Source organism: Corella eumyota, chromosome 2, assembly GCF_963082875.1.
Source record: "Corella eumyota chromosome 2, kaCorEumy4.1, whole genome shotgun sequence".
Taxonomy (NCBI): Eukaryota; Metazoa; Chordata; class Ascidiacea; order Phlebobranchia; family Corellidae; genus Corella; species Corella eumyota.
This window is the reverse complement of record NC_137491.1, coordinates 18,104,670-18,132,406: the sequence shown is the minus strand read 5'-3', so window position 1 is coordinate 18,132,406 and position 27,737 is coordinate 18,104,670. Positions and strand designations below refer to the sequence as shown.

The 27,737-nt window shown below is 32.8% G+C and overlaps 1 protein-coding gene across 1 annotated transcript; it reads right to left on the bottom strand.

Annotated features, from left to right (window-relative positions):
* Nucleotides 1–18: 18 nt before the first annotated feature.
* Nucleotides 19–27,455, bottom strand: LOC145743620 (fibrocystin-L-like). The gene is made up of 65 exons (XM_082561624.1): nucleotides 27,392–27,455; nucleotides 26,835–27,017; nucleotides 26,562–26,755; nucleotides 26,359–26,458; nucleotides 26,047–26,163; nucleotides 25,670–25,827; nucleotides 25,409–25,560; nucleotides 24,668–24,798; nucleotides 24,128–24,274; nucleotides 23,586–23,699; nucleotides 23,218–23,436; nucleotides 22,516–22,679; nucleotides 22,360–22,444; nucleotides 21,851–22,000; nucleotides 21,572–21,740; nucleotides 21,308–21,416; nucleotides 20,791–20,928; nucleotides 20,576–20,713; nucleotides 20,259–20,450; nucleotides 20,059–20,176; nucleotides 19,777–19,869; nucleotides 19,583–19,710; nucleotides 18,982–19,124; nucleotides 18,670–18,767; nucleotides 18,436–18,594; nucleotides 17,957–18,188; nucleotides 17,188–17,455; nucleotides 16,658–16,796; nucleotides 16,387–16,535; nucleotides 15,930–16,116; nucleotides 15,157–15,310; nucleotides 14,559–14,765; nucleotides 14,097–14,214; nucleotides 13,659–13,817; nucleotides 13,167–13,269; nucleotides 12,772–12,955; nucleotides 12,403–12,575; nucleotides 12,206–12,295; nucleotides 11,888–12,121; nucleotides 11,656–11,759; nucleotides 11,312–11,447; nucleotides 10,714–10,883; nucleotides 10,405–10,574; nucleotides 10,019–10,167; nucleotides 9,695–9,860; nucleotides 9,307–9,418; nucleotides 9,015–9,141; nucleotides 8,719–8,898; nucleotides 8,474–8,651; nucleotides 8,138–8,289; nucleotides 7,503–7,674; nucleotides 7,098–7,184; nucleotides 6,835–6,970; nucleotides 5,519–5,621; nucleotides 4,870–4,994; nucleotides 4,532–4,651; nucleotides 3,758–3,823; nucleotides 3,435–3,617; nucleotides 3,070–3,294; nucleotides 2,840–2,895; nucleotides 2,227–2,375; nucleotides 1,839–2,020; nucleotides 1,143–1,266; nucleotides 769–853; nucleotides 19–414 (listed from the first exon to the last, which is right to left on the bottom strand). Exons 1-65 carry the CDS (start codon nucleotides 27,453–27,455, stop codon nucleotides 375–377), a joined length of 9,357 nt encoding a protein of 3,118 aa, XP_082417750.1. The 3' UTR covers nucleotides 19–374.
* Nucleotides 27,456–27,737: the final 282 nt, after the last annotated feature.

The window sequence follows — 27,737 nt, the reverse complement described above, 5'->3', positions numbered from 1 at the left end:
TGTTAAAAACAAAAATGCTCGAACAGAAATTTCAGATTTATTTTACAAAACATGAAGTACATATTACAAAAAAAACAATTGTTACACTGAACCATAGAAAAGAAATACTTTAATAATGGTGTAAATTAGTTATACTTAATCATAAATTTAAAACGAACAATTTTACACAATTTTTTTTATTAAAATTAAACATATAAACTGGTAGGCTACATCTTTGTACGAATTAAGGCAAATTAAGACTAAAGTGCATCCTACATTTAACATATCACAGTTAGAAGTGGAACTTATACAAAAACTACAAAAAATATAAAAAAGGGCAAAAATCGTGGTCAATTCGGTCCGTCAATTCCATAAAAGTTCTTGTAAATTATATTTTACATTTGGACTGGTGTCATCCCAGAATCAGGAGTTACACTTTAATTTTAAAAGATTACTTTTTAGTGTTTAGTTTTTTGTAAAACAGTTCACTTTTTTAGTCATTTTATTTTTATTTTACTACAGTGTTAGCTAGAGTAATTTTGTTTCCTAATAAACATTGTTTTAAGTTTATTTGGGTTATACGTTCGATTCCAGCTGTTGGAATTTATTTTTTTATACAAGAGTAGGCTTACCGTTACCTGTAAATAAATACCCATGCCTAGCCTATCGGGTTTTAACCTTTTAATTATCATTTTATATTCAATGTATGGGTATTTTAATCTTATTCGAAACATAAGAATAAGTATAAGTTATTTTATGTTAAATTTTTTTTTAATTTAAAAAACTTACGTGTTAGTAAAAGCACTTCCTATACTGTCGACTGGTTTTCTAGATTGGAGTGACTCGCTAGAGATACTAACCTTGCCCTTGTGAGCTAAAAAAATATAAATCAATTTAAAAGTGCAGTAAGTATTTATTTCAGTAAATTGTAAATATTTAAAAATCCAGCGCAACTTTATATTATTTGCTGTGCTGTTAATAATGTTACAATTCTGTGTAAAGAATATAAGATCGTCGTATAAATAGATGTAAAGTGCCTTTGTTTATTTACAAATTACTTAAAAAAGCGTTTATATTTTGTATTTAAAACAAAGGCATTCAACATTTATTTATACAACAAATGTTGCAATATTTTTTTGTTTAAATAAATCTACATTTCCTACCTCGTTTCATGACACATGATATTGCAATAATAATTGCAGCTATACAAACAGACACTCCAAGAACAGGTCCAACAATGTACCAGTAATTTGTAGCATCGTTATTTGGAGAGAGTGTTACTCCGAACTACAATAAGAAATAAGCATTAAAATAAATGATTGTGGCGCATAAGGGCAGTGTGATTTGTCGAAAAGTTAGATGAACAATAATATTTTACAATTTAAGCTATGGTGTTTAACAAATAGCTGAATGACCCACATTATAACTGGTAAAATGTACATTTTAATTATGTAGTACATACTAAATGAATATTATAGTGTGCTTTTGGTTAGATTTTAGAAATATTATTTAGGCCTTGATTGCTTACTTTGTACATGTTTTAAATTAACTTTTTACATTAATAAACTTTAATATTCGACCGGCAGCGTGGTGTAGTGGTAGGAACTCCTGCTGAGCCAGCACTTCATCAGCAGCATAATTATCGGGCAATTATAATCTATAGTATCCCAAACTGCTAAAGGCAACTCGAGACTGGGCCGGAGTAACTCATGTTACTCTATGTTTAGGCACATTCGACCTTCCCAAATCGAGGATAAAGATATATACAAAAAGAATATACTGTTAACAATAAGGCCAATTTGACCAATATTCAAATTATTTAACTAATAATTTAATTTGTATAGTTAAAGTTAATTCACCACTCCTGAGTTGCAATCTCCGTTCACTTTAATTGGACAATTTTGGTTTGTAACTGTAATCTGTTGCCCGTTAAAAGTAAGTCCAGTTGATCCAGTAAATATATCAGCCAGTTGTGAAAGTGCTGAATCAACAACAGTCGAGTTTTCACCGTATATCGTAAATGAAATTTCAGAATTACCATCTATAAAATAAAATAAATACTTAATCAAATAAGACCATTTTTTTATTTTTGTCAATTTTTAAAATCAATCTGGGAAAATAACTCGCTAACAAATATTCAAAATTGAGTAACTGAACCAAATTAACAACGACTACCCTATAGTTAATGCTGTAAAAACAATTTTCTTTAAACCTGTTACAATTAATATATAAACCAATATAACATACTTTCTAAGTCTGATACAGTAATAGGTCCTAGGTAGACTTCATAATTTATCAGAGTCGTTAGCTTGTTGTAAATATAAGTTTCAAAACTGGCTACTGTAGTAGATGTTGCTCTTTTCATTCTTGTGTAAACTTGTCCCATTAGCTCCAATCTATAAAAAAATATAAGAGAGTTAGTATTAAGGTTATAGGTTTGATTCCCATCGCTTGCAAATTTTAAATTATCCTTATGAAAAGTGATTTAATTTTTTAAATTCACCGGCAGCGTGGTGTAGACCGGCAGCGTGGTGTAGTGGTAAGAACACTTGCTACACCACCATGAGGTCGTGGGTTCAATCCCCACTGATCTCATGCTGTAGCGTCCTTGAGTAAGGTGCTATAAACGGTATGAACTCCTGCTGAGCCAGCACTTAATCAGCAGTATAATTATCGGGCAAATATAATCTATAATATCCCAAAGTACCACAGGTAACTCGAGACTGGGTCGGAGTAACAGTTGTTACTCTATGTTTAAGTCGCGCATTCGACTTTCCCACATCGAGGATAAAAATATATACAAAAAAAAATTATTTGTACAAATTTTTGTAAATAAATATTAAGAGAGAAAATGAATTACGTAATCTGTTCTGGGTTTCTGTTCTCAACATGTAGCCTTCCACCAAGAGGTATAAACTAGAAACAAAAAATAACTGTAAATATATCGAATCAAAACACAAAATTTAAATCTTTTTAACATAAATGAAAAAAATCTACTTCAAATTTCAAAATTTGTATTTCCATTTTCCTTTGGTCAATTATATTGTTTGCAACCGTTTAAACGTTTTAGAAAATCAGAAAATCATTTACCTCAACATTGTTGGCATACACGTTAAAGTTGTAAAGTGCAGGCTCAGTGTAAACGTTAAAAACAAGATTATATCGATTGTAATCCAATGTGTTACTGATGCTAAGTCCCGTGCTTGTGAAACTACCTGTCACGGGATTGAAAGTGAAGGTAGGTGACGTAACTTCCGGTGCGTTTTGATAAAGCGTCGGATCGTCTAAATCGACAGTAGCTCTCCACGCGTGACCCTGTAACGCCATTAACAGTTAAGTCACAAGGATTTTAATAATTTTCATATAAAAATCTTCTAAAGAAAATTCCGAATATGTGACGTCACTAAATCTTAAAAAGTGACGTCATCATCTTCTTCAACCAATTTATATTATACCTTAAACCCGACTTTATCAAGTAGTCTTCCGTCTCGATATTTCAGAGTAAGAGTAAGATCGACCTCTTCTCCGTGAGTGACGTAATTACCAAGTCCTTCCGTAATGACCGCGGTGACGTCACGATTTGCTACGTCAACCGAAATTGAGTTGGGAGCGACGTTTATCCCGGCAGGTTCCGAAATCTATTAAAAAAAAAAAATTAATTTTTTCAAATTTTCTAACTTGCTGCAAGCCCGTTTTAAATCGGAATTATAATTTTTTATTTTTAACTGGGTCCTTATAATATTCTTTAATAAAAAAACTTGTAAGAACTGTGATTTACCTCAAACATAAGTTGATACCCACTTCCACTATGAGTTATAAGAATATCTGAAAATATCGCAGTTCCCTGTAATAAAAATATAATTATTAAAACTAAAGTTATACAATAATTTTTTACTACATTACATAAAAGAATATCATATTAATATACCGTTGGATTTCTGCTTTTTCTTTCAAGATAGCATTGCAGTGACCAAACACAACAAGGTAATATCAAATATATCCAAAAAAGTTAAATTCCTTAAAGTGTTATATTAGAGGATTTTGCAATTTTGTAAGTTATGTATATAGCATGTTAGTATGGTTGACAATGAATCATAAAATGCCTTTAGAACCTTTAAAAAATGTCTGTGGTACTTACGATTTTAATTACCAATAATACTGGAAAATGATTAACATAAAAAACCAGGTTACCATATTTTTTATGTGGCATAGAAAGTACCAAGTAGCCTAGTCAATGTATACAAGCTAGTAAGCTAGTACTACGTCATCACAAACAGGGCTTCCCTTTTTTTTAAATTAATTTTAATTTTTTCTTTAAAGTTGTATAACTTAAAAAGTAGGTGAGATTATTTAAAGTTAAAATTATTTTTGTGTTCAGTGACACCAACTTTATTAATTTTTGAGTATAAAACTACTGCTAATATAAGACTTTAAAGTTAAATCAGACTTAAACCGATTTCTACTATTTGATTATGCTTTGAACTCTTTTTTGTTTGAATCTAATCTTAAAAATAGAACACATTTAAATGTTCTAAAAAAGACATATGCTCACATTGCTAAAGGACTCAGTTGTGGTGCCTTCAAGTACGGCGTTGCTGTCAGCATTTCCTCCCGAGCTATCCAAGGTTACTCTCACCATCCAAGTCCCTCCTAATGACGTCACTGGGTCTCCCTTTATAAAAATTTTAAATAACACTTTAACGTAAATGTTATATTATTTTAAACATTGCCAAGAGCTTAAGTTTAAAACTTTTTAATAAACGTAATGTTATGCTTATTTAAAAATGTTGATTTCAAACCAGGCTTGATGTGTTGCACTTAATTATTACAGCTTTTTTTTAAAGCAAATTAGTAATTAAAGGAAATAAAACAAGGATTTAGTTATCTTACATTAGCATCAAGTAAGTTGACTGTGATTGGATTTTCGAAAGTTGTTTGTTCAACCAGGTTGGAGAGACTTGAAGTGATCTGCATCTGAGTTGGAATTTTGTGGACAACAATCGATATAAATGGATCTGTAATTACAAGTAAAAAGGTTAAAACAAAATATGACAGTATAGCAAAATCTGACAGTATATTTTTGTACAAAGTGGTTAGAAGTTTTTTTAATAGAGACCGGTAGCGAGTTGTAGTGGTAAGAACACTTGCTACACAACACATGAGGTCGTGGGTTTAATCCACACTGATCTCATGCTGTAGTGCCCTTAAGTAAGGCGCTATAAACGGTATAAACTCGTGCTGAGCCAGCACTTAATCAGCAGCATGAATATCAGGCATTTATTATCTATATAATATCCCAAACTGCCATAGGCAACTCGAGACTGGGTCGGAGTAACTGATGTTACTCTATGTTTAAGTCGCGCATTCGACTTTCCCACATCGAGGATAAAGATAAATACAAAAAAAAGCTGACCACACATTTGGCATGACTGCTAGTTGTGTTTATAAACATAGTAACAAATAATCTACTGTAAAGAACACTAGTTGTAAATATTAGGTTATCCTTTAGTAAGTATTCCTACATCTATAATTTACGAACCTATTGTTTCATTGACTGCCGTAGCTTCCATGCTGTAAAGTCCAAGTCCTTCTGTTGTGTTTAATACTTCCCACAATTCTCCAGTTTGATATAATGCAACTAGCTATAAAGAAAAATCAAGGTAATTGGTTTGAATAAAGACATTGAATTTTAGCACTACTAAAATTTCTTTAACAGCACGAAAGCTTACGTAAACAATATCAAGGCGTTTTTTAATTAATTAAATGATAATAACTAGGGATGTGCCAAATCGTAAAAAGCTCGGCTCGTACGAGCATCTTAATTTTAAAAAAGCTCGACCGAGCAATACGAGCTTTTGAATAGCAAAAATAAATACCTAAGTGACCTTTCGGTACGTAACGCAAAATGTATGCCCGAAAAAAATACATAAATTTTTGTTGTGGACACGATTTTTTACAACTTTTTTTTTAATTATTTGAATTAAATGTTATATCGCTGCAAGCTTGCTATAGATGGATAATTTAAGATTATATTGCTTTATTTAAAGAAGCGATTTAAAATCGTTAAAACGTGCAGTGAAACGCCGAACAAAGTTTCCCGGTTTTAAGAAAATTGAAATAGGCTGAACTTGGGTTAGTGTTGTACTTTGTAATAAAATGCGAAAATTTACTTAAGCTTACGTAAATTCACATGAATAAATATAAGTATTTCGACATGCTCAGGAGTTAATTGGTTACGAAGCGGGCTAGTAATAGCGCCCGCTGTGCTAAAAAGTCTTTTAATAAAAACACTTGTTGGCGGCGTGACAACAATTGAATAACAACGTTATATCTCGCGTGATATAATTATACCATAGAGATACTAATATGTATATATTAGTATATTTATCGGTGAACCGACGAATTTTCGCAGTGTGAATTATAACACTATTGCATTTAAAAAGTTATAACACTGCACGGCGTTCGATTTGCATTATAATTTTTAAAGGCTTGGCAAAAACTGAGCCTTTAAAAATGCCTAGGCTCGTACACGAGTACGAGCCCGAGCACTCGGCTCGACATATCCCTAATAATAACGTTACCAACAGCCAAACTAGATCAGGAAAATGGTCATTAAATTAAAGAAAATAACTTTTATTTGTTGTTTTTTACAGTTTTTCACAATTGATTTAGGGGGCCAAACCATTTTTATCTTTTACAAATCAGGTTAGTAGTAAAAACACCTTAACAAAATACTAAATACCAAAGCCTTAGGATATACTTGAATACTATAATATAAAATAGGTAGCCTATACATGAAGAAAGGCAAATAACATAGACCGAAGTTAAGAATCTGTAAAAATTAAAACAACAAACCGAGTCAACTTGTGCGTTAAGAAATTCGACAACTTCCGTCTCATTTCCGCTCGGGACAGTCCCAGTTCCGTTTGTGACCTCATCACCAATCTCTATGACGTAGGTAACCGTTTCACTTGCCTGTCTTGCTACTCGACTAAAAAAAAATCATAAAAATGTATTTTGAATTAAAACTAATGACTGAGTTTAATTATTTTAGTCAGCATTTACTTAATAAAAATATTTTAAAAAATAATTTTGTAATTTTTTTTTCTAAAATTTACCCAGACGTTGAACGTCGTTTTCTTGACCCACTGTCCTCTCTTACAACATCAACAACTCTGATTTTACTTGCTGGCACTCCAAGGTAACTGTAAAAGCACACAATTAAAAATAACATAAATTAAAAGGCCTAGACTTTTAGTTACAACAAAATCAAATAGAAGAGTTATTAGTATTAGTCACAAATACATAATGCATTTTAATCTTGGCTAAATGCTAAAAGATTAATATAAAAACCCTTTTATCAAACCTAAAGCCCAGTATTTCAAGATGCAAGTCTTGTATTGAAATACATGCCATATATGTGTACATTTAAATCTTTTATTGACTTGTACAATATATTTGTCAATATTTTAAATAGCCTAACGTGAACTGATGCCACAATATCTTTTGTGACTTTAACTTACGTTGCCAAGTTATTGACAAGATTTTCTCCGAAGAAATCGTCAGTTGAAACAGCCGGGAAGGAGAGACCGACGATTACAAGAGGTGATGTAATGATATCAATCGGTTCGTCTCCTCTTATAACAACATATAACAGATCAGCGGTACGGTCCATAAAGTTAGCACCGTTCACAGCTATACAAAATATGGGGGTGGTTAATAGTAATTTTAAAAACAAAAAGGGTAGTTACAAGCCCTTCCAACAAGAACCCACACATAGTAAGTCTTCACTAATTGTTATTTTAAACAGATTGATATCTATATAAGCATATCGTTAAAAAAGCACTTACAGCGTGGTGTTGTGGTAAGAACACTTGGCTTCATTTACTACATAGAGTCCTAGGTTCGATTCCTACAGTTCTTATGCCGTAATGTCCTTTAGTAAGACACTATAAACAGTATAAACTCCTGCTGAGTCACAACTTAATTAGCAGCCTAATTACTAGGCAATTATAATCTAAATAATATCCTAAACTGGCAAAGGCCACCCAAGACTGGGTCGCGGTAAAAGTTGTTAGTATATGTTCAGGTCGTGAAGTCAACCTTTAAACATCGAGAACAAATAATTAAAAAAAAAAAACTAAATAAATTAACACACGTGAGTCTACTGAAGGTTTGTATCCAGTAGGGGATTGTGAAGGTGGATACAACAACCACTCATCTTTCTCTGGATCGTAGTAAGCATTTTCGGGCGCGATATACAGTCCTGAGACGGCACGATAAATATCAAGTCGTTCTGGCCTTGGGTAGCTAAAAACAAATTTTGTTAAAAAATGCCTAAAAATGCTATTTTAGTTTAAAATTGCTTTTATGTTGACTAAATATATCTCCAAACAAAATATAAGTCTTAGATAAATGTAGTTCAACTTGGACATATTAGGTGGCAAATCAAATGCATAAAAATTCTAAAAAAATACCTACAAATTTTACTTACTATATTGCAAGACGAATAGATTGGGTGCTGTCCACGTTAAGAAGATGAAGTCTCATATCTCGAGGTGGATAACCAGTAAAGAAAAGTTTAAACTCAACACCGGTTGCTACGATGGTGTAGAATGTTGATATTCGAAGCTGACAAGTGTATCCAAAACACCAACCATGATCTTGTGGACCTGTGTACAATAATATAAACACATTCAGAACTTCAGCTCTACTTTAATTATGACGTCACAAGCTTACCATTGTTTAAATCGATCGTTTCATCTCCCAATAATGCAACTGGCGACAATCTTCTACTTTCAGTGTCTTCGTCTAAACTTTCAATAACCAACATAACGTAGTCGTAAGCTTCAGGTCCTTTACATTCAAATGCTTGCCAAGCGGGGATGTAGGAACAAGATTCGTTGTTTCTTATGATGCCTTTAATATTAATGCATTTATACTACATGATATATTCTCTATATAACATATACATACATAATTATATAGATATACCCTTGCAAAGCCAAGCTTTAGGTTTATCTATTTAAACAAACCTCTTGTGGTAATAATATCTTCAACAGGAACTCGGGTTCCATCAACAGCAGTTAACAAAGTTTTCGGAATTCTGTAATCTCCCAAACCTCGTGACAGTTGATTTGGATCGTCCCAAGCAAAAGATGCCTACAACAAAAAATTAAATTAAAGTATGATTTTTAACATAGGGAATATTTGATTTTAATAAAGAACTAACCAAGGGTTAACCATCGATTACTGACAATTCTGTTAAAAAATCTTGAAGCTGAAAATGTTATGATTACAGGACCTACAAAATAGGATTTTACTTACATCCGGAATAACTGCTCCGATTTCTCCTAAAAAGCTTCCATCAAGATCCTTCACCAAACATTTCTTCTTTGCATCACATTCCATATCAACACAATCTGATGGATTCACTTTCCTGAAAAAAGAAGTGAACAGTTCTAATTTTAGTATGTATGAAAGTTGTATAAAGCAGTAGTTAAAGTAATAAACAACGTATTTAAACGCATAAGACTTGAGGTCATAGATTTATTTCTCAATACTGCCATTTTGTATAAACTTCCTAAAGGCCAGGAAATAAGACTTGTGTTATTATACAGATACCAAAAAATTTTAAACTTGACACAGCATTTTACATACAGGTTAAAACAAAGTAAAAGTATACTATGTTGTTTTTTTAATTTTTGGCGCTTACCCTAAACTTGGTCGATCGAAATGAACTTTGCTGTCATCTTCAACTTGGAAAAGACGAACTCCACTCAAGTAAGTTGGGTGGTGGGCATCACCCATAAGTGGATTGGTCCAAAACACCAAGTCTCGTGTGTTGTCGTCGTTAAGTCCAAAGTTGTAAAGAGTCAATCCTAAAAAAGTTTAGGTGAATTTACGTAAATACGAATCAAAATAATAGCTCCTTTAACAAATGTCTTCAGAAGTTAAACAAAAAGTAAAATAAAAGTCCAGGATTTTATTTAGACCATTGCTTTTTTAGTACAAATAATTTATCCACACTGTGACTAACCTTGTATATCAAGTAGGCCATGATTGGCAGGGTAGTTTAAGTTGATATGGAAAGGTTTAAATGGGGCAGCATTGGGCCCACTTTCAAACATTGGGAGCATTATACCAGTCCTACCACCAAATACATTAAACGGAGCCTTTCGACTCGGACTAGATAAAAAAAATAAAAACATTGAATAAAAAATTAAATACAAATATTGCTTACACGTTGTGACCTATAAACTGAATTTTATTTTACACAAAGTAAAAAAAATCTTAAAAAAATCTTAAAATTTGACATAAAAGATCTCAAAATTCAAGTGCCATCATACCCAAATTTTTGTTGGAATAAAATATTTTGTATCATTTTCATACAGACTTCTTCAACAAATAACTCTAAGTATATACCTGTTTCTTCTTTGTATAAGGTTTTTGTCATTCTGTTCGTCCATAAAATCCAAAGTCGGATCAAAATGATCACTTCGTCCAACGATAAGGACATCTCTAACACTTGCAGTTTTATCCTCAAAATTGTGACTTAATCCAGCAGGACCGTAAATAATAGGTAGGTAGTTTATCTAAAAAATATTAAGAGTTTATTTAAAGACTAAAAAGTGTATTTTTGACTGTGACTTAAAACTGTATAATTTAAACTATATTTTTTCAAAACAATGTTGTATTATTTTTTTTTTTAAATTAAATAAGTGTTTAATTAACCGTTGAATCAGCAATGGTTGTATTTTTCACAACGACACTAGTTTTCGTTTGATGATAAATCCCATAATCCCAAGCTTTGTAGATAACAAAGTTTCTGATCATCGAGCAAGTTCCTACCCCGTCCGGAATAAATATTTGAACTGCGTGAAGTGCTCCATGGGCCACGTTACCTATTTTTAAAACATCAAAATTAATTTTAAGCTAATATCCAGTTAATTTTTTTTTTTATTTATTTAATAATTTTTTGTATATATCTTTATCCTCGATGTGGGAAAGTCAAAAGCGCGACTTAAACATAGAGTAACATCAGTTACTCCGACCCAGTCTCGAGTTGCCTGTGGCAGTTTAGGATATTATAGATTATAATTGCCCGATAATTGTACTGCTGATTAAGTGCTGGCTCAGCAGGAGTTCATACTGTTTATATCGCCTTAATCAAGGGCGCTACAGCATGAGATCAGTAGGGATTGAAGTAATATCGTTGAAGAAAAAATTCTTAAGTTTCTTATAATTAGTCACGACATTTAAAAATTTTAACTTTTTTTAATGAGTCAAATTTATTATTGTATCTTATTTAATATAGTTGGCCGATATTAACCTGTCCAAGCGTTCTCGTCTGTAGCATCACAAGCTTCACCATCCATGTGGAAACATAGTCGTTCACATCCAGCTGCGGTATTGCCAACCATTCTTAAATTCGTTGCTTCACTTACTTCAAAATTAGCTTGCCAGTCCTATAATAAAATACTTTTAACCAATATTTTAGACAAGCTCCATTCTCTATTACAAAATTGCAATTGTTGACCTTTTCAGATATAGATATCTTTTCGAAGCGGTTTTTAAAGGACACTTTTTAGGTACAAATATAAGAAAGCAAATAATAATTGCTCTGACTTATAAATTCAGTATGAGTTCATTTACTTAAACTTGTAATAGTTTTACCTTGAAATTAGTTGCTTCATTTCGGTCGTGATAAGTTCCTCTAAATAATGAAACTGTTACAAGATTGTTTTCAAGTACTTGGTTGCTTCCAGTTATTCTTATACCTAAAACACCCAAACAAAAATAATTTTAAGCAAATACTTTATTTTAAATTTAAATAAGATGTATAAGTTTTTAAGCTTAAATTTTCTACGTATTAGTATTACAAATTCACTTAGCCCAATATACCAACCATCGTGAATAGTTCTGTGGACGACGTTCTTGGTAATACTGATCCCACTTGCACCAAACGTTCCAATTGCAGTCGAAAAGCCGTCGTGGAAAGCACATTCTGTGACGTATGAAGGTCGACCTTCAGTAACAGTTCCAGTATCGAGCCAAGCTAACGAAAATCTTGGATCGTAAGTATCCGTCCATCCTTCTTGTCCAGTTTGAAAAAACTCAACATTGCTTATTCTCGCCCAGCCTACCAAAACAAGTTTTGCATTGTAAGTAAAGGTAAATAATATATGTATTTTTTATTAAACAACTAACTTAAAGAAATATTTACCATATAGCTCGTTGTTGTCACTAGATGTTGTGTATCCCACCAAAACTCGAGCTCCAAAGGCTTGCGCAACAATATTGTCGTAACTTTCACCTAATTATAAAAACATTGCTTAAACAGTTATACTAAAAATGCTTATTAACTCTATAACTTCAAAAAAATACTGCATATCTAATATTTTATCTATAAACAAAATTCACCTTTGATTTGAATATTTCTTGTAAGTAAACCAACTTCAGCTCTCATAGGAAAAGTGTGATCTCCAATAATGTATTCTTCGCCCATATGTCTAAACTCCAAAGGATTGGCAAGACCAATTGTTTTTTGGTCCTCAGATATTGAAGTTATAACGTTTTTCTCTGTCTCTTGTGCTCTAAAATTCAAGAAAGTTAGAACAATTTTTACTAACTTTTATCTAGTGGTAAAAGTACAGTAATTGTAGGCTTACCTTACAATAATTTGTCATAAAATTAAAAGCAACACAAGGTATTCATAAAAACTTAAATTTAATTAACAAGAAATCTACATTTTTAAAACTTGAATTTAAAATAAAATCCTTCGTAAGCAACCTGTAGCCGGTTGTAGTGATAACAATTTCATTGCCAACAGCCCAATCAACAGCATCTCGAACAACGATCGATGTAGCTCCAATGTTGGCTGTGCTTTCTAAGTGTGTCCACTGTACAAGGGTGTCTATTCCGTGAAAGTCACATCCTCCAAAACAACCTATAGCCTTCGATCCAAGATTTACACCTGTATTAATTATAAAATGTAAAGCATAATTTAACATTTTTGTTAGTTAAAAACAATTTCTTTTGTTGACACTTTCTTTAAAACAAGCAGAATTAAATATATATATTGATATAGGAATTAAAAGAGTCAATACAAGTAATTAAAAAGTCAAGATAACAAGATACACTATAGTGTTTAGCAGTCTTAAGCATACATTTAAACAGAGTATTACCAGGTAATGGTTTGTCTGGTGTATCGTGATCACCACGAAGAGTTATAACCAACTTGTTTGTAAATGGTTCAACATCAGAGAAACCAGCTATAATACGACCACCCTGTATAAACAACGGGTAAATTTCACAATAGATAAATACAATAAATCATGTAACTTATTTGGTTTTAACACTAAAGGTCGGCAGCGTGGTGTAGTGATAAGAACACTTGCTACACTATACTACACCACACATGGGGTCATGGGTTCAATCCCCTCTGCTCCCATGCTGTAGCGCCTTACCGAGCAATTATAATCTATATAATATCTCAAACTGCTGAAGGCAACTTGAGTATGGGTGGGAGTAACTGATATTACTCTATGTTTAGGTCTCGCATTCGACCTTCCCACATTGAGGATAAATATATACAAAAAAATGAATAAAAAATGTATACCATAAGTGTAATATACGATAGTATACTTTATTATATTGTTAAAAAAGTAATATCTTACCAAATTAAGGATGTAAATTGCAGAAACGTTTGTGTCTACAGCAAAATCCATGACACCATAAATTGTGAGTGTGTCCACAGTTATATCAGGTACATCGATAACTACCCAACATAATTCCATATCAGCATTACCAGATAAAATTATAACGTTGTCAGGATCCTAAATAAGATATAGAGATAATATAGGTTATCACAAACTTAACTCTGTTTGCATATGATAGTTTATTTTTATAGTACAAGTAAAGAACAAAAATATATATTCTAATATATACAGGCCGCTTGCTAAAATCATTAATATTTTATATTTTTCAACATAATTACTCATTTTAAAATAATTTTTGTCACTACCTAATATTAAAACCCTTTTAGTCTTATTCATTTTAAATATGTATAACTTATTACAATATAAGACATCACGGTACTACTTTAATAAACTCACAGTTCTATTAATACATGAAGCTGACTCGTCCGACCAAACTTGAAATTCATCAGGTCGTCCTCGAGCAGGAGGAACCACCGCAGGATCTACAGGTCCAATACAATCCTCATAGAAACACCTGCAATACAAAAGTAACAGTTTGAATCAAATAAAATATTGCTTAAATAAAGATTTTGCAATTGCCATGAAAATTTTACCGGTAAAGCTTGAAATTTATCTTTATTAACATTACAAACATGTTTTCACCTAAATATTTGTCTGTATGTTTTTGTCAATTGTTGGTTTTATAGTTTAGAAGTACTACATAAGTAAACCAATGGCCAACAACAATATAAAAAAAATATATACGAAAAAGTAGTTATCAGAATGCAAAATAACAATAATTTTTGTAAAAAACATGGTATATCAAAATAATATTATATTGCTACCAATATCTAAAATTGTTTTTTTCAAATAATTTACCTGAATATGTTCATTGAAACAGCTTGGTGCTTATAATTGGGATCCACAATTTCCAATGCCCGTTTCTTTCGACTGTCAGGTTTTCCAGAAACAATATACTGAAGTTTGGGATCACTGGTGTCGAAATACCAATCAAGGTTATTACTAGATGAAGTAAGTTGTTGTGCCTCTTCGATTGTATATCTCTCAACGCCGTTGAACAAGATTCTAAAATTTTAGAATTTGTAAAAGTGATAATGTGATATTTAATGAGTTTGGTTGAATTAAAGTCATATATTAGCGATATTTTTTTACTCAAAAATTGAACACAAAAATGATTTCAACTTTAAATAATTTCACCTACTTTTTAAAATATACAACTTTAAAAAAATATTAAAATTAATTAAAAAAAAAAAAAGGAAGCCCTGTTTGTCATGACGTAGAGAGTACTAGCTTGTATACATTCACTACGCTACTTAGTACTTTCTACGTCACACAAAAATATGGTAACCTGTTTTTTTATGTTAATCATTTTTCAGTATTTCTATAACGAAAAGGCTGAAGATGGACAGCTCTTTAAGGTATTACACTTTCTTTACTATACAATTGCCTAACCTACCTGTCAGGTACTTGTTTGAAATCGTGAGTTATCATTAAGTATTCATCTACTTGAAAATCGTAGAATTTCGAGTTGTAAGTGATGTTAGTGAACTGTTCTCCGTCTTTGAATGTCATTGTATGGTCCTGTGCATCAGTTAGCAATACCATCCAACCTAGATATAGATTGTAATGGTTTAACTAAACAATTTTCTATAGATTAAAATTGTGACTGTTTAAATAAGTGGTCGAAACTGTAACTTTCAACAAACAAAACCTCAAAGTCATATATCAGCGATATTTTTATACTCAAAAATTATTAAAGTTGGTGTCACTGAACACAAAAATGGTTTAAACTTTAAATAATTTTACCTACTTTTTAAGTTATACAACTTTAAAAAAAATTAAAATTAAATTAAAAAAAAGGGAAGCTCTGTTTGTGATGACGTAGAAAGTACTAGCTTTGATACATTCACTACGCTACTTGGTACTTCCTACGTCACACAAAAAATATGGTAACCTGGTTTTTTATGTTAATCATTTTCCAGTATTTTTGAAAATTAAATTGTAAGTACCACAGACATTTTTTAAGGTTTTAAAGCCATTTTGTGATTCATTGTCAACCATACTAACATGCTATATACATAACTTACAAAATTGCAAAACTCTGTAACATAACACTTTAATAAAGGTAAAGCACTTTACTGAATATCTTATAGACATTAACAAATAAGGGGTTATAGAGTATGTAAAAGCATGTTCGTATAGATAGATACAAAGCAATGCTATTCCAACCTGGTTTGTGAGTCAATCGCTTCTTAAAGTAGGTGACTGTTGTGTTGCCAAACTCGTTTGCATAAATAATATCGTTTGCTTCAAGAGAAGATGGGAGAACATTGTTTAGAGCCATCCTGTGAAATCGAACACTAGGTTGACATATTGCTGATGGTAAACCAGGAGAAAACTCGATTCCTGATTGGATCTATAAAATAAACTCAGATTTAAAATAGCATAATTTACAACTTGTCTGGTAGTGTTGCGAACTGGTCATGGCGTCGAACTACGAGCCGAACGGTTTCGAGTTCGAGCCGCTCCAACGTCACATTATTCGTCCTTGAGCCCAGCTTTTACGGATAGCTCGATTACATCATAACAGCACACCCTTCCCCAATAAAAAATATAAAACCGGTCCAACGCTTAACATATTCACACTACTTTACGCTTACTTTAGGTTTAAAATATATATACTTACTACGCATCGCGTACTATCCACGATCCCACTATATGGAACAATTGTGGAGTTTGCTGCTCCTCCAGTAAGAGTTCCATCCAAGTCCTGGATGACACCTTCGTGCTCCCATCTCCAGAAGGTCCTCCGAGTCACAGAATTAAATTCAAGCTCTGTAAAAAAAATAACAAGTTTCTTTAAAAATAGTTCTTAATTTACTGTACATTTATAGGCTTATATAACACAGCTAAAGCACAATGATTATTTATTTTAACCCATTTGTTATATTACTTACGATCTGACCAATAATAGAACCCTCCACATTTAAATGAACAAGTTCCTTGAATTGATGTAACACCAAACGCGGACCCCTTTCTGTCAAAGTTGAAAAATCGAACTTTGTTCAACCAAAGTCCTGGAGCAAAAGGAAGTATCTAAAACAAATTTATTTTGATTTACCTTTATTTTAAAAGATGTAAAAGTAAACTACATAATTTAATGATTTTTAGAGAACAAAAGCAATAAACAGAATTTTAAGTCCTAAATATTATCTTACAGAGTTAAAAGAACCAATTATACCAACAAAAATATAGAGAGAGCATAATTATCGGGCAATTATAATCTATAATATCCCAAACTGCCACAGGCAACTCGAGACTGGGTCGGAGTAACTGATGTTACTCTATGTTTAAGTCGCGCATTTGACTTTTCCACATCGAGGATAAAGATATATACAAAAAATACAAAATAATAAAAGCTTTTGAACCATAACACCATGTGCTTCAAGTTATTAAACTTTGGTGAAGTATACAAAATTTAACTTACGATTCCAAGTTCAGTCTCGTAATTAGAATCAGCAATAATATCACTATCACTATGACCTATCACAACCGCATTCTTTATCATAGCACCTCGTTCATATCCCCAAGATGTTCCAGAAACCAATTTTAAATCAAAGCCAGCAACTTCGTTGTTTGCTACAACAAAATCAATAAACTGAATGGCTCCAACGTTGACCCATTCAGCTCCTTTTTCACAGTTCCAAGTGGTTAGTGAATAAAACCTGGCAGGACTTGGAATAGTAGATGAACAACTGAAAATATTTAATAAAATATTTTAAACCTAAACAAAGACACATATACTAACAAAAGAAACATAGTAGAAGAAAATGCTGTGCCAGTTAAGTCTAAAAAGTCCGGCAGCGTGGTGTAGTGGTAAGAACACTTGCTACACCACACATGAGGTCGTGGATTTAATTTCCACTGCTCTCATGCTGTAGCGCCTTTAAGTAAGGTGCTTTAAACGGTATGAACTCCTGCTGAGCCAGCACTTAACCAGCATCACAATTACCGGGCAATTATTATCTATAATATCCCAAACTGCTAAAGGCAACTCGAGACTGGGTCGGAGTAACAGTTGTTACTCTATGTTTAAGTCGCGCATCCGACTTTCCCACATCAAGGATAAAGATATATACAAAAAAAAAGTGTTTAAATTGCAAACCTAGCCACATCACTTTGCTGACAGTCTTTTTAGTAAAACTAATATCATTTATGTTTAAAAAAAAATTATTATTTATTTTTTTTATTTATACCTCGACCCTACACTTGGAAAGTAAGTTTGAAAGATCCAGATACCGAACCAGCCTTGAGAATGTACAGTGTTATTTCTAAATGACCCAAGTTCGACTTTTTGTTGGCAAACGTTTGGAGTAAACGAAGGTCCGTCTGGGTTAACATGCATTCGATACCAGAAGCCAAAATGAGTTCCACCAGCAGCGTGGTTGTGTTCGATAATGTTGTCTGGGTTTGTGACCCAGTAAGCAGCTAAAAAAAGTTATTAATTTTTTTTATATTGTATAATAGTTATCTATAGATTGTAAATAATTATAACACTGCATTTTTATTTTTTTTGAGCCACTAAAATGTCTAAAAAACTTGGTTAATTACCTATAAAAACTGAACTACTTCAACCCTTTTTTAATCTTTGCAAAAACCATGATTTACCCAAAAAGCGCATAGAAATTGGACAAATTTTGTACTGATTTATAACACAATAACAGTATATCCATACCTGGTGTTATATCATCATTAAGCAAAGATGTGCTCTGTCTAACAAAGATAGCAAGATTATAACGCAAGTTATTTCCCGTTTCAATCCCGTCTTCAATAAAGAATGCTCCACCCAAGACGTCATATAAAACATTACGGTCCACCAAGAGATTGTGAGTACCTAGGCAATATTTAGATTAACGATATATCTATAAGCAATACAATGGTTTTAATCTATTTCTAGGTAATAACATACCGTGAATGGTTACTGCCCTGTTAAAGGTTTGGTGAAGAGCACATCCTCGTACATACATTCCACTTACATTGCCCATCAAATGCCAATGAATAGGATATCTAAATGTTATGTTAAAATTAAAATAAAATGAATTCGTTGTACTGCCTAAACACTTAGCCAAACAAGACATTTGAATACTATGTTTTTTAAACGCATAATCTTCCTACATACCCATAGATTAGGTATTATTTAACACATGCTTTTTAGCAATATGTTTTAGGGGATAAGATACAAGAAATGTCCATAAATGTTACCTTTTTTAATTTCTCTTACCTGCCCAATCTAAAAGCTTGTCCAGCATAAGTGACTTCAACATATTCAATATGAGCAACCGCCTCTTGTGTGTCCGGATCTTGGGAGTGAATCATAATTGATCCTCCAAATTGATCGGATCCAACTTCTTCACCGAATCTTCCCTGGAGGAAAAAATAAATTCTGTTTAAGAAGAATACAAAATAAGAAATGTTGGACACTTTTGTATTACCGGCAGTGTGGTATAGACCGGCAGCGTGGCATAGTGGGAAGAACACTTGCTACACCACCATGAGGTCGTGGGTTCAATCCCCACTGATCACATGCTGTAGCGTCCTTGAGTAAGGCGCTATACTTAATCAGCAATATAATTATCGGGCAATTATAATCTATAATGTCCCAAACTGCTACAGGTAACTCGAGACTGGGTCAGAGTAACTGATGTTACTCTATGTTCAAGTCGCGCATTCGACTTTTCCACATCGAGGATAAAAATATATACAAAAAAAAATATACGATGTTCAAATACAAAAATTTGATAGTTTTTTTCATTTTATTTAATGATTTCTTAAAAATAATTTTTTTTGTTTACAAATTAACCTGCAATACAATTTAATATTACCTGGAAACAAGTTTGTGTTGCGAATTGCCCAGTTTGAAAACCTTCTTCACATTTCTCGATCGGATCATTCCAAACATGATCATTTGTTCCCCGGAAAATAATATTTCGACTCAACAAACCAACTTCAGCTAAAAAATTTAAAATTAAAATTGGTTATCACAGAAAAGTTTGACATTTGAATCAATTTTTTGTACCTCTGTATTCAATATTGATGTCACCACCATAAGTTTTGGTTACACCTAAATGTTCGTATTCAAGAGCTTCCGTCAAAGTTAAAGTGAATCCATCTGTAAGTAATACACATCATGTTAACTCTTTAAAAATAAATCTTATACCGAAACCTTATTTGCAACATTTGTTTATTAAAGAACTACAATAAATATAATTCCTGATGAACGAACCACCAAGTTATGTATACTATATATGTCTAAATTTTACTAAAATGAACCTATATAAATTTTATAGCTTGAGTTTACCTGCTGAAATTGCACTGATTTCACGTTCCTCGTTCTCTGCTTGGGAATGTCGCAATCCAGTTGAAGCAATTGCTATTTTGTCACCAACTCTCCAGTTGACAGAATGTTGTAAAGTGATCTAAAATGCAAAAAAGAGTCAAAACTTAAAGTTACATGCTGCAAATGCTTTTAATATGTCAGTATTCCTGTGTATATTTCACCTGAGTAGCTCCAGCTGCAGCAGTAGCATCCAACTTGGACCAAGTGTAAGGAATATGTCGTCCATGCATCTCCAAAGTTCCGTTACGTACACCCAACGTTTTAGCTCCGTATATTGGAAGTTCTGGTGACCTCAAGTTACCGTACATCTCGATAATTGCAGTAGCAGTAAATGGCTGTTCTTCTGTGCCAATCTAATAAATTAAAAGTTTAGAAATTTATAATTCAGCACACGCGAAATAGAACCATTTTTAACGCATAAAGTTTACACTAATATATTTTTTTAAATTATTCAAAATTGGAATTTTTTTTAACATACTTGTAAAAGTCCACCGTTGGTAATTAAAATATTCTCAGCACTGAGTTTCACATCTTGATCGTCGAATATAAGTTCACCTCCGTTAATAAGAAGCATTTTTAACACAGCTGTGTCTGTGTCTAACAAAACTGTCTGGCCCTAAAGATAAAAATACATTATATATATCAAAAAACTTCATATGATTGTGTCAATAATTTGTGGTAGTTTTTATTTACTTTTGAAATGATAACAAAATCTTGGGTTGTAGGTACAGTTGTTCCTCCCCAAGTAAATATGGAAGACCACTTGTCAATGTAAAAGTAATCGGCATTATCTTGTGTTGCAATCCCGTTTGTACCAACCCTTACTTCAACCTTGAAACATTATAACAAATAATGCACTATTTTAATTACATCATTTTACCAAACTACTGTTAACAGATTATAATAAGTTTAGAATATTTAGAATATTGCAAAACTATTTTTAATCAACAAGTTAAGAATGCTAAAGCGTCCTTGTGTAAGGCGCTATAAACAATATGATCTCCTGCTGAGCAAGCACCTAATTAGCAGCGTAATTCCTGAGCAATAACGTTATATAATATCCCAAACTGTCAGAGGAAACTCGAGACTGGGTTGGGGTAACTGATGTTTAGGTCGCGCATTCGACCTTTCCACATCAAGGATAAAGATATATACAATAAAATAATGTTGCAAAATTACCTTTAATTTTTTATATAAGTTGTTGGTTTACCTTAGTTCTGATAGATCCTTGATGGGCTTCAGTAACACAAGTTATTTCAGTCGCAGTTGAAGCGCTTATGATACATTCACTGCCATCAATAAAAACATTGGGAGATCCTCTAAAAATGGAATAACAATTATAGTCGATGTACATAAAAAAAACGATACATATTAATATTTGTTTTTTTTTTTAATATAGTTCCTACCAACAAAATTTCGTTTAAAAAACTAAAAATAAAAAAAAATTTTTAAACAATTTAACTTAAATTCTCACCCGAAACCAGTTCCAGTGATCGTGATTGTTGTTCCTCCTGCTGTTCCTCCGGAAGATGGAGTCAATGACGTAATAACTGGAGTAAGTGAAGTATCATAGGTGTAGGCGGATGATAAGGTGGATGCATCGTTTCCGTTGGCAACCATGACGTCACAAACTTCTGTACTTCCTAAGTTTCAATTTAAAAGATATATTTTTGTGTAACTTTGTTTTTTCATTTTTTTTAACTAAATGCTGTAAAAACGTGAAAAATAATTTAAAAAAATATAAAAAATGTACCTGTAGCTGAGTTAACGGGTGTAGAGCACATTAATTGAGTTGCAGTTACTCCAGATTTTAAAGAACAAATTTCTCCACAAATTGTAACAACAGAATCTTCCGAAAAACCTTGACCTCCGATCGTCACCTCTTGGTCACCACCAAAACTTCCTAATTGATGCATAAGGTTGTTAGTTTATTTTTTTATATTTATGTTTATTTTTCGATGTGAAAGGGTCGACTTCAAAACCCAAACATAGAGTAACATCAGTTACCTCGACCCACTCTCGAGTTGCCCTTGGCAGTTTGGAATAGTTAAGATTACATTTGCCCGATAATTATGTTGGCTCAGCAACAGTACCGATTAAAGCGGCTTACTCAAGGGCGCTACAGCATGGGAGCAGTGGGGATTGAACCTACAACCTTATGTGATGTAGCAAGTGTTTTTACCACTACACCACGCTGCCAAGTTACATTAACCTTTAAAGAAAAATAGTAGCCCAAATATTTTTAGGTGTGTAAGAAATTACCTGATGAAGGAGATATTGTGTTAACAGAAAGTTCGTAATTAAATGAAGGTGTAACAGTAGCTAAACCTTTTCCACTTATGTCAACCTAAACAACATTCACCATTATATCAACTGTTTACTTTAGCAAATTTTTTTACAGATAATAGCAAACTTTACCACTATTGAAACTTGGCCTCCAGCTCTTGCACCCAAAGTACAAACAATCTCAGTGTCGGTCACTGACGTCACAGAACAATCTACGTCACCTATTGTCACAGTGACGTCAGAGGTAACGTTGCCAAATACCGAACCAGTTAGGGTAATAGAGTTACCGGCAATACCTTAAGTTTTAACACAGAAATTCAGTTAGTACGAATTAAACTAAATAAAATAGCTTCACCTAATTTTAAATATTTAATCTAACAATAACTGCTTTTAAATCGTAGCTACAATAAACTGTAACTTTGACCTCCAAGATCACATTTTTTTATACATTTTTATAAGTTTTTTTATCGTTGATGTGGAAAGGCCAGCTTCAAAACTTAAACATAAAGTAACTTTTTTCACCTCGACCCATCCTGAATGCATTGCCTTGGGCAGTTTTGGAATATTATTTATTATAACTGACGGATAATTAAGCTGCTGATTAAGTATTAGGCTCAGCGGGAATTTAAACCGTTTATAGCGCCTTACTTAGGGACGCTACAGTATGAGAGCAGTTTTAGATTAAATTTTAAAAGTGCCCAACAAAAACATAAATTATAGAGAATAACAATAGTAACTTAAATTATTATAATCAACCACGAGAAAATCTGACAGTTATTTCACATCGGGCAAACTACTATAAGTCCAAATTAAATACAACTAACTTCACATTACCTTGAGTTGGTGATACACTTGTTACTTTGGGGGTATCCGCATCGGAGAACACAAACTGCAACCTAGGGAACGTAATTCCGTTTGAAGATATTCTAATTCGTTGAGAACTTTCTGCTGTCGGTAACGTCACAATTACGAGTTCGTCAAAGCTTGATGAAACCACTTGCACCGGAATGTAATTAATAGTAACTACAATGTCAGAACTTACAAATCCATTTCCTGTAAAAATATCAGTTGAGAGTTGCAACCATATACAACAATTAAAATTTTGACCATGGGGCGGGCTTTTCACTAGTATTTTTAATAACACAAAAAATGTCGTTAAAAATGTTTAAGTTTTTATACAAAAATAATTCAAATTAACGTACCAGTCAAAGTTACTAAAGTTCCTCCATTTACGCTTCCACCAGATGGTGTAACAGAGTCAAGAGCAGCAACATTCGTAATAGTACCGTGAGAAACATCCTCAAAATTTGCAAGTCCTAATTAACAAATAAAAAGCCAATTTGAGTTCAAACCAATAGATATCATAACCAATTTAAGTACAAACAGAACAAGTTAACGTTTATCATTAATAGATATACGGCAGCGTAGTGTAGTGGTCAGAACACTTGGATTTATGACAGCAAGTCCTGGGTTTGATTCCCATTGCTTTTATGCTGCAGCCCCCTTAAGTAAGGCACTATAAACGGTATGAACTCCTGCTGAGCCAACACTTAATCAACAGCTTAATTATTGAGCTATTGTTATCTTAAATATCCCTAACTACCAAAGAAAATTTGAGACTGGGTCGGAGTAACAAATGTTATTATATGTTTAGGTTGTAAAATTGACCTTTCCACTTCGAGGATAAATATATATATATAAGAATAATAAAAAAAAATAAAAAAAATAAAAAAGAAATGTAAACCTTTTCCAGCAACTAGAATTTTAATTTGATTGTCGCCTGCTGGAAATCTTCCCACGGTGCAAACAATTTCTACGTCACTCACTGACGTCACAGCACACGTTTCCGTGCCAACAGAGGCAGTGACGTCACTTACAGTTGTGCCAAATCCTAATAAGACAAAACAAAATAAAATGTAAAACAAAAAAAAAATAATTTAAATATGTTACAATTTAATAAAGTTAAACTTTATTTTGAATGATTAGCGTATACCGGCATTGTGATGTAATAAGAACACTTGCTACACCACACATAAGGTCGTGGGTTCAATCTCCACTGCCCACATGCTGTAGCGCCCTTGAGTAAGGTGATATAATTGGTATAAACTCCTGCTGAGCCAGCACCTAATAAGTAGCATAATAACCGGGCAATTATAATCTATAATATCCCCAACTGCCACAGGCAACTCGAGACTGGGTTGGAGTAACTGATGTTACTCTATGTTTAAGTCGCGCATTCAACTTTCCCACATCGAGGATAAAGATATTCACAAAAAAAATGTACCTTGTCCAGTGAAGGTCATATTAATAGAAGCACTAGGTGGAGTTGCACTGTCAGTTCTATTACTCACCACCGGTGTCGCACTTGAAGAGTAAGAGTACTCACAAGTCGAACCACATTCAGCAGGGAAACCACTAAAACAAAAAAATATGCTAGAAAAAGTTTTCTGGGAGAATTATTAAAAAGTTATGATTTTTATTGCTTTTTTTTGGTAGCTTTTTAATAGGTTCCAACACGTTAGAGAAACTATAAAGATATTTTTTTGAATAATAATTTTATTAAGTTACTACTAAGAAGAAAATTATTAAAGCTTATATTTAAAAATAAATAAAATAAACAAAGACAGTATTTATACAGTACTTATCACCGGCAGCGTGGTGTAGTGGTAAGAACTCTTGCTACACCACACATGAGGTCGTGGGTTCAATCCCCACCGCTCTCATGCTGTAGCGCCCTTGAGTAAGGCGCTATAAACGGTATAAACTCTGAGCCAGCACTTTATCAGAAGCATAATTATCGGGCAATTAAAATCTATAATATCCAAAACTACCACAGGCAACTCAAGATTGGGTCAGAGTAACTGATGCTATTCTATGTTTAAGTCGCGCCGATTTTCCCACATCGAGGATAAAGATTCGACTTTCCCACATCGAGGATAAAGATATATACAAAAAAAAAATATGTAGATTTGAATAGATGCTGCTTTAGCATTATAATAATTTTAAAAACAGAACAAATTTCTACCTTTCAGTAACCACAACAGTTCCATTCCATTCAGAGTTAACAGAATTAGTGACACAAACTAATGTCGCGTACGAACTTTCTTCTTGGATGACGTTACATGGCACTTGACTGTCTCCTATGACAACTGATGATGACGTAGTGAATCCAGTTCCCTAGATATTTAAATAAAGTTAGGTGTTAAACTAAACCTGGCAAATTATTATGTTTTTTAAGTATTTTTTAATATTTAGTTGCATATTTACAGCGAAAAATTATTAAAACCTGAATAGTTAGTTTAGTTCCTCCAGCTAGCGAGCCAATCACAGGAGAGATTAAAGAAATAAGTGGGAGGAGTCCAAACGTTCGACCAATCAGATTCGAGATTTCGTTTCTGGCTGTTCCAATGCCAGCAATATTGACTTTAATTTCAGATGGTATACCTTCATAAAAAAAATTAAATTAGAATTTAAGTAAAGAGATTGTTGTGTACAATATGCCTGTTAATACACCTACAGAAATATTATTTTTCTTTTAAAACCCAATATCAATATGTTATTGTAAATATTAAACATGCGATTAATAAATTTTTAAATGGAGGCAAGTTTTAATTTTTTTTGAATAACAATAATTTGATAATGATAAAATAATATTAGTTGTACCTATAACCATTTCTTCCGCTACAGCAATCTGACAACTTATAGAAGTTGAAGTAGACGAAGTTACGGCACATTCATTCTCGTTTAAACTAATTGTAGGTGTGGCAGAAAATCCAGTACCTAGAAAAAAAGTTTTTTTTTTAATTTAAGATTTTATCAAAATGTATTTATACGATTATTGTATTTTAACATGATTTATATTTTATTCTATTTTTTAAATAATAGATTTTTTTACTTAGCCTACAAATGTTTTTATTTAAAATCTGAAAGTAAATTTTGATTTCTGAAATAATATTAGGATTTAAAATCGCTTACCCTCTATTACTATAGTTGTATCTGTAGTACCGTTGTTAGGACTAACACTTGTTACTGTTGGTGTTAGACTATCAGAGAATGTAAAGGAAAAAGTGTTTGCCTAAAATAAATTTAAAAAAAAATCCTTAAAAAGTATTTACTTTTTGTTACGAAAACATAAATTTCTAATATTTAAAAAACCAAGTGTTGAAAATGTTTCTTACGTCTGTAGCTTCGCGTTGAATTGTCGAATCTTGCGAGTCTGCAAGTCTTACAGAAAGTTGTTCCACGACACTCGATGGCGCACTTGTAACAGTGACACTCCCTCTCATGAACAGAGAACAGGTTACATCGTTGTCCAGGCAACCACTAAAGTAATGATAGGTACCAACGTTGTTAAACCGGTAAGTAAACGAACCTAAAAATAAAATTGAAATCTCAAAATCTCAAAAAAAGATTTAAAAAAAATACCAATATAACTTTCAATTACAAAATACCTGATGGAGATTTCGGGACTTGGAACCCGGCGTTATCATACACTGTCCCTGTAGCATCACTAACAGTATAAAGACCAATGGCAACGCCTACCACCTGTTCTGGAACCGACCAAGCAAATTTGACTTGATCACCAGCAGAAATTGTAATATCACTTGGAGACCACGCATATCCAATACCATAAGCTATAAAAAGCGTATTTAAAGTATTAGTTATATTCTTTGTATATTTATGTATTCCTAATGCGGGAAGGTCGACTTCACGACTCAAACATAGAGTAATATTAGTTATCCTGACCCTGTATCGAGTTGCTTTTGGCACTTTGGGATAGTATAAATTATAGTTACTCGATAATTATGCTGCATAATAAGTATACACTTGAAAGCAGTTTACACCGTTTATAGCACCCTATTCTAGAGCACTACAGCATAAGAGCAGTGAGGATTAAACCCAGGTCATCATGTAGTAAAGCCAAGTGTTCTGACTCAGTGTTTGGTTAACTACATTATATACTTAGAGAAATTAGAGTCTTGATCAAAATAAAATACAAAATATTTACTTGGGTGCTGACCACCGTTTGTGACGTAATGAAGAGTAGAAGCGGACGAGGTTACGCAGGTCATCGACGTGTCAGAAGAAGCCGTAACGTCACCACACGGCACGTCACCAAAACTGACCATGACGTCATTGCTAAAACCCGCACCGGTCAAAGTGACGGTAGTTCCCCCGATAAGAGATCCAGTCGTGGGAGTAATATTAGTTACAATGAACATGAAGGAAAGGGAACCACTAAAAATATAACTTAGTTTAAAAATTTAAAATGTACAAAATGCATTTAGGTTTTACACGTTATACTATTAGTATCACTGTCCAATGTTAAACAGCTGATAAACAGATATAGACTC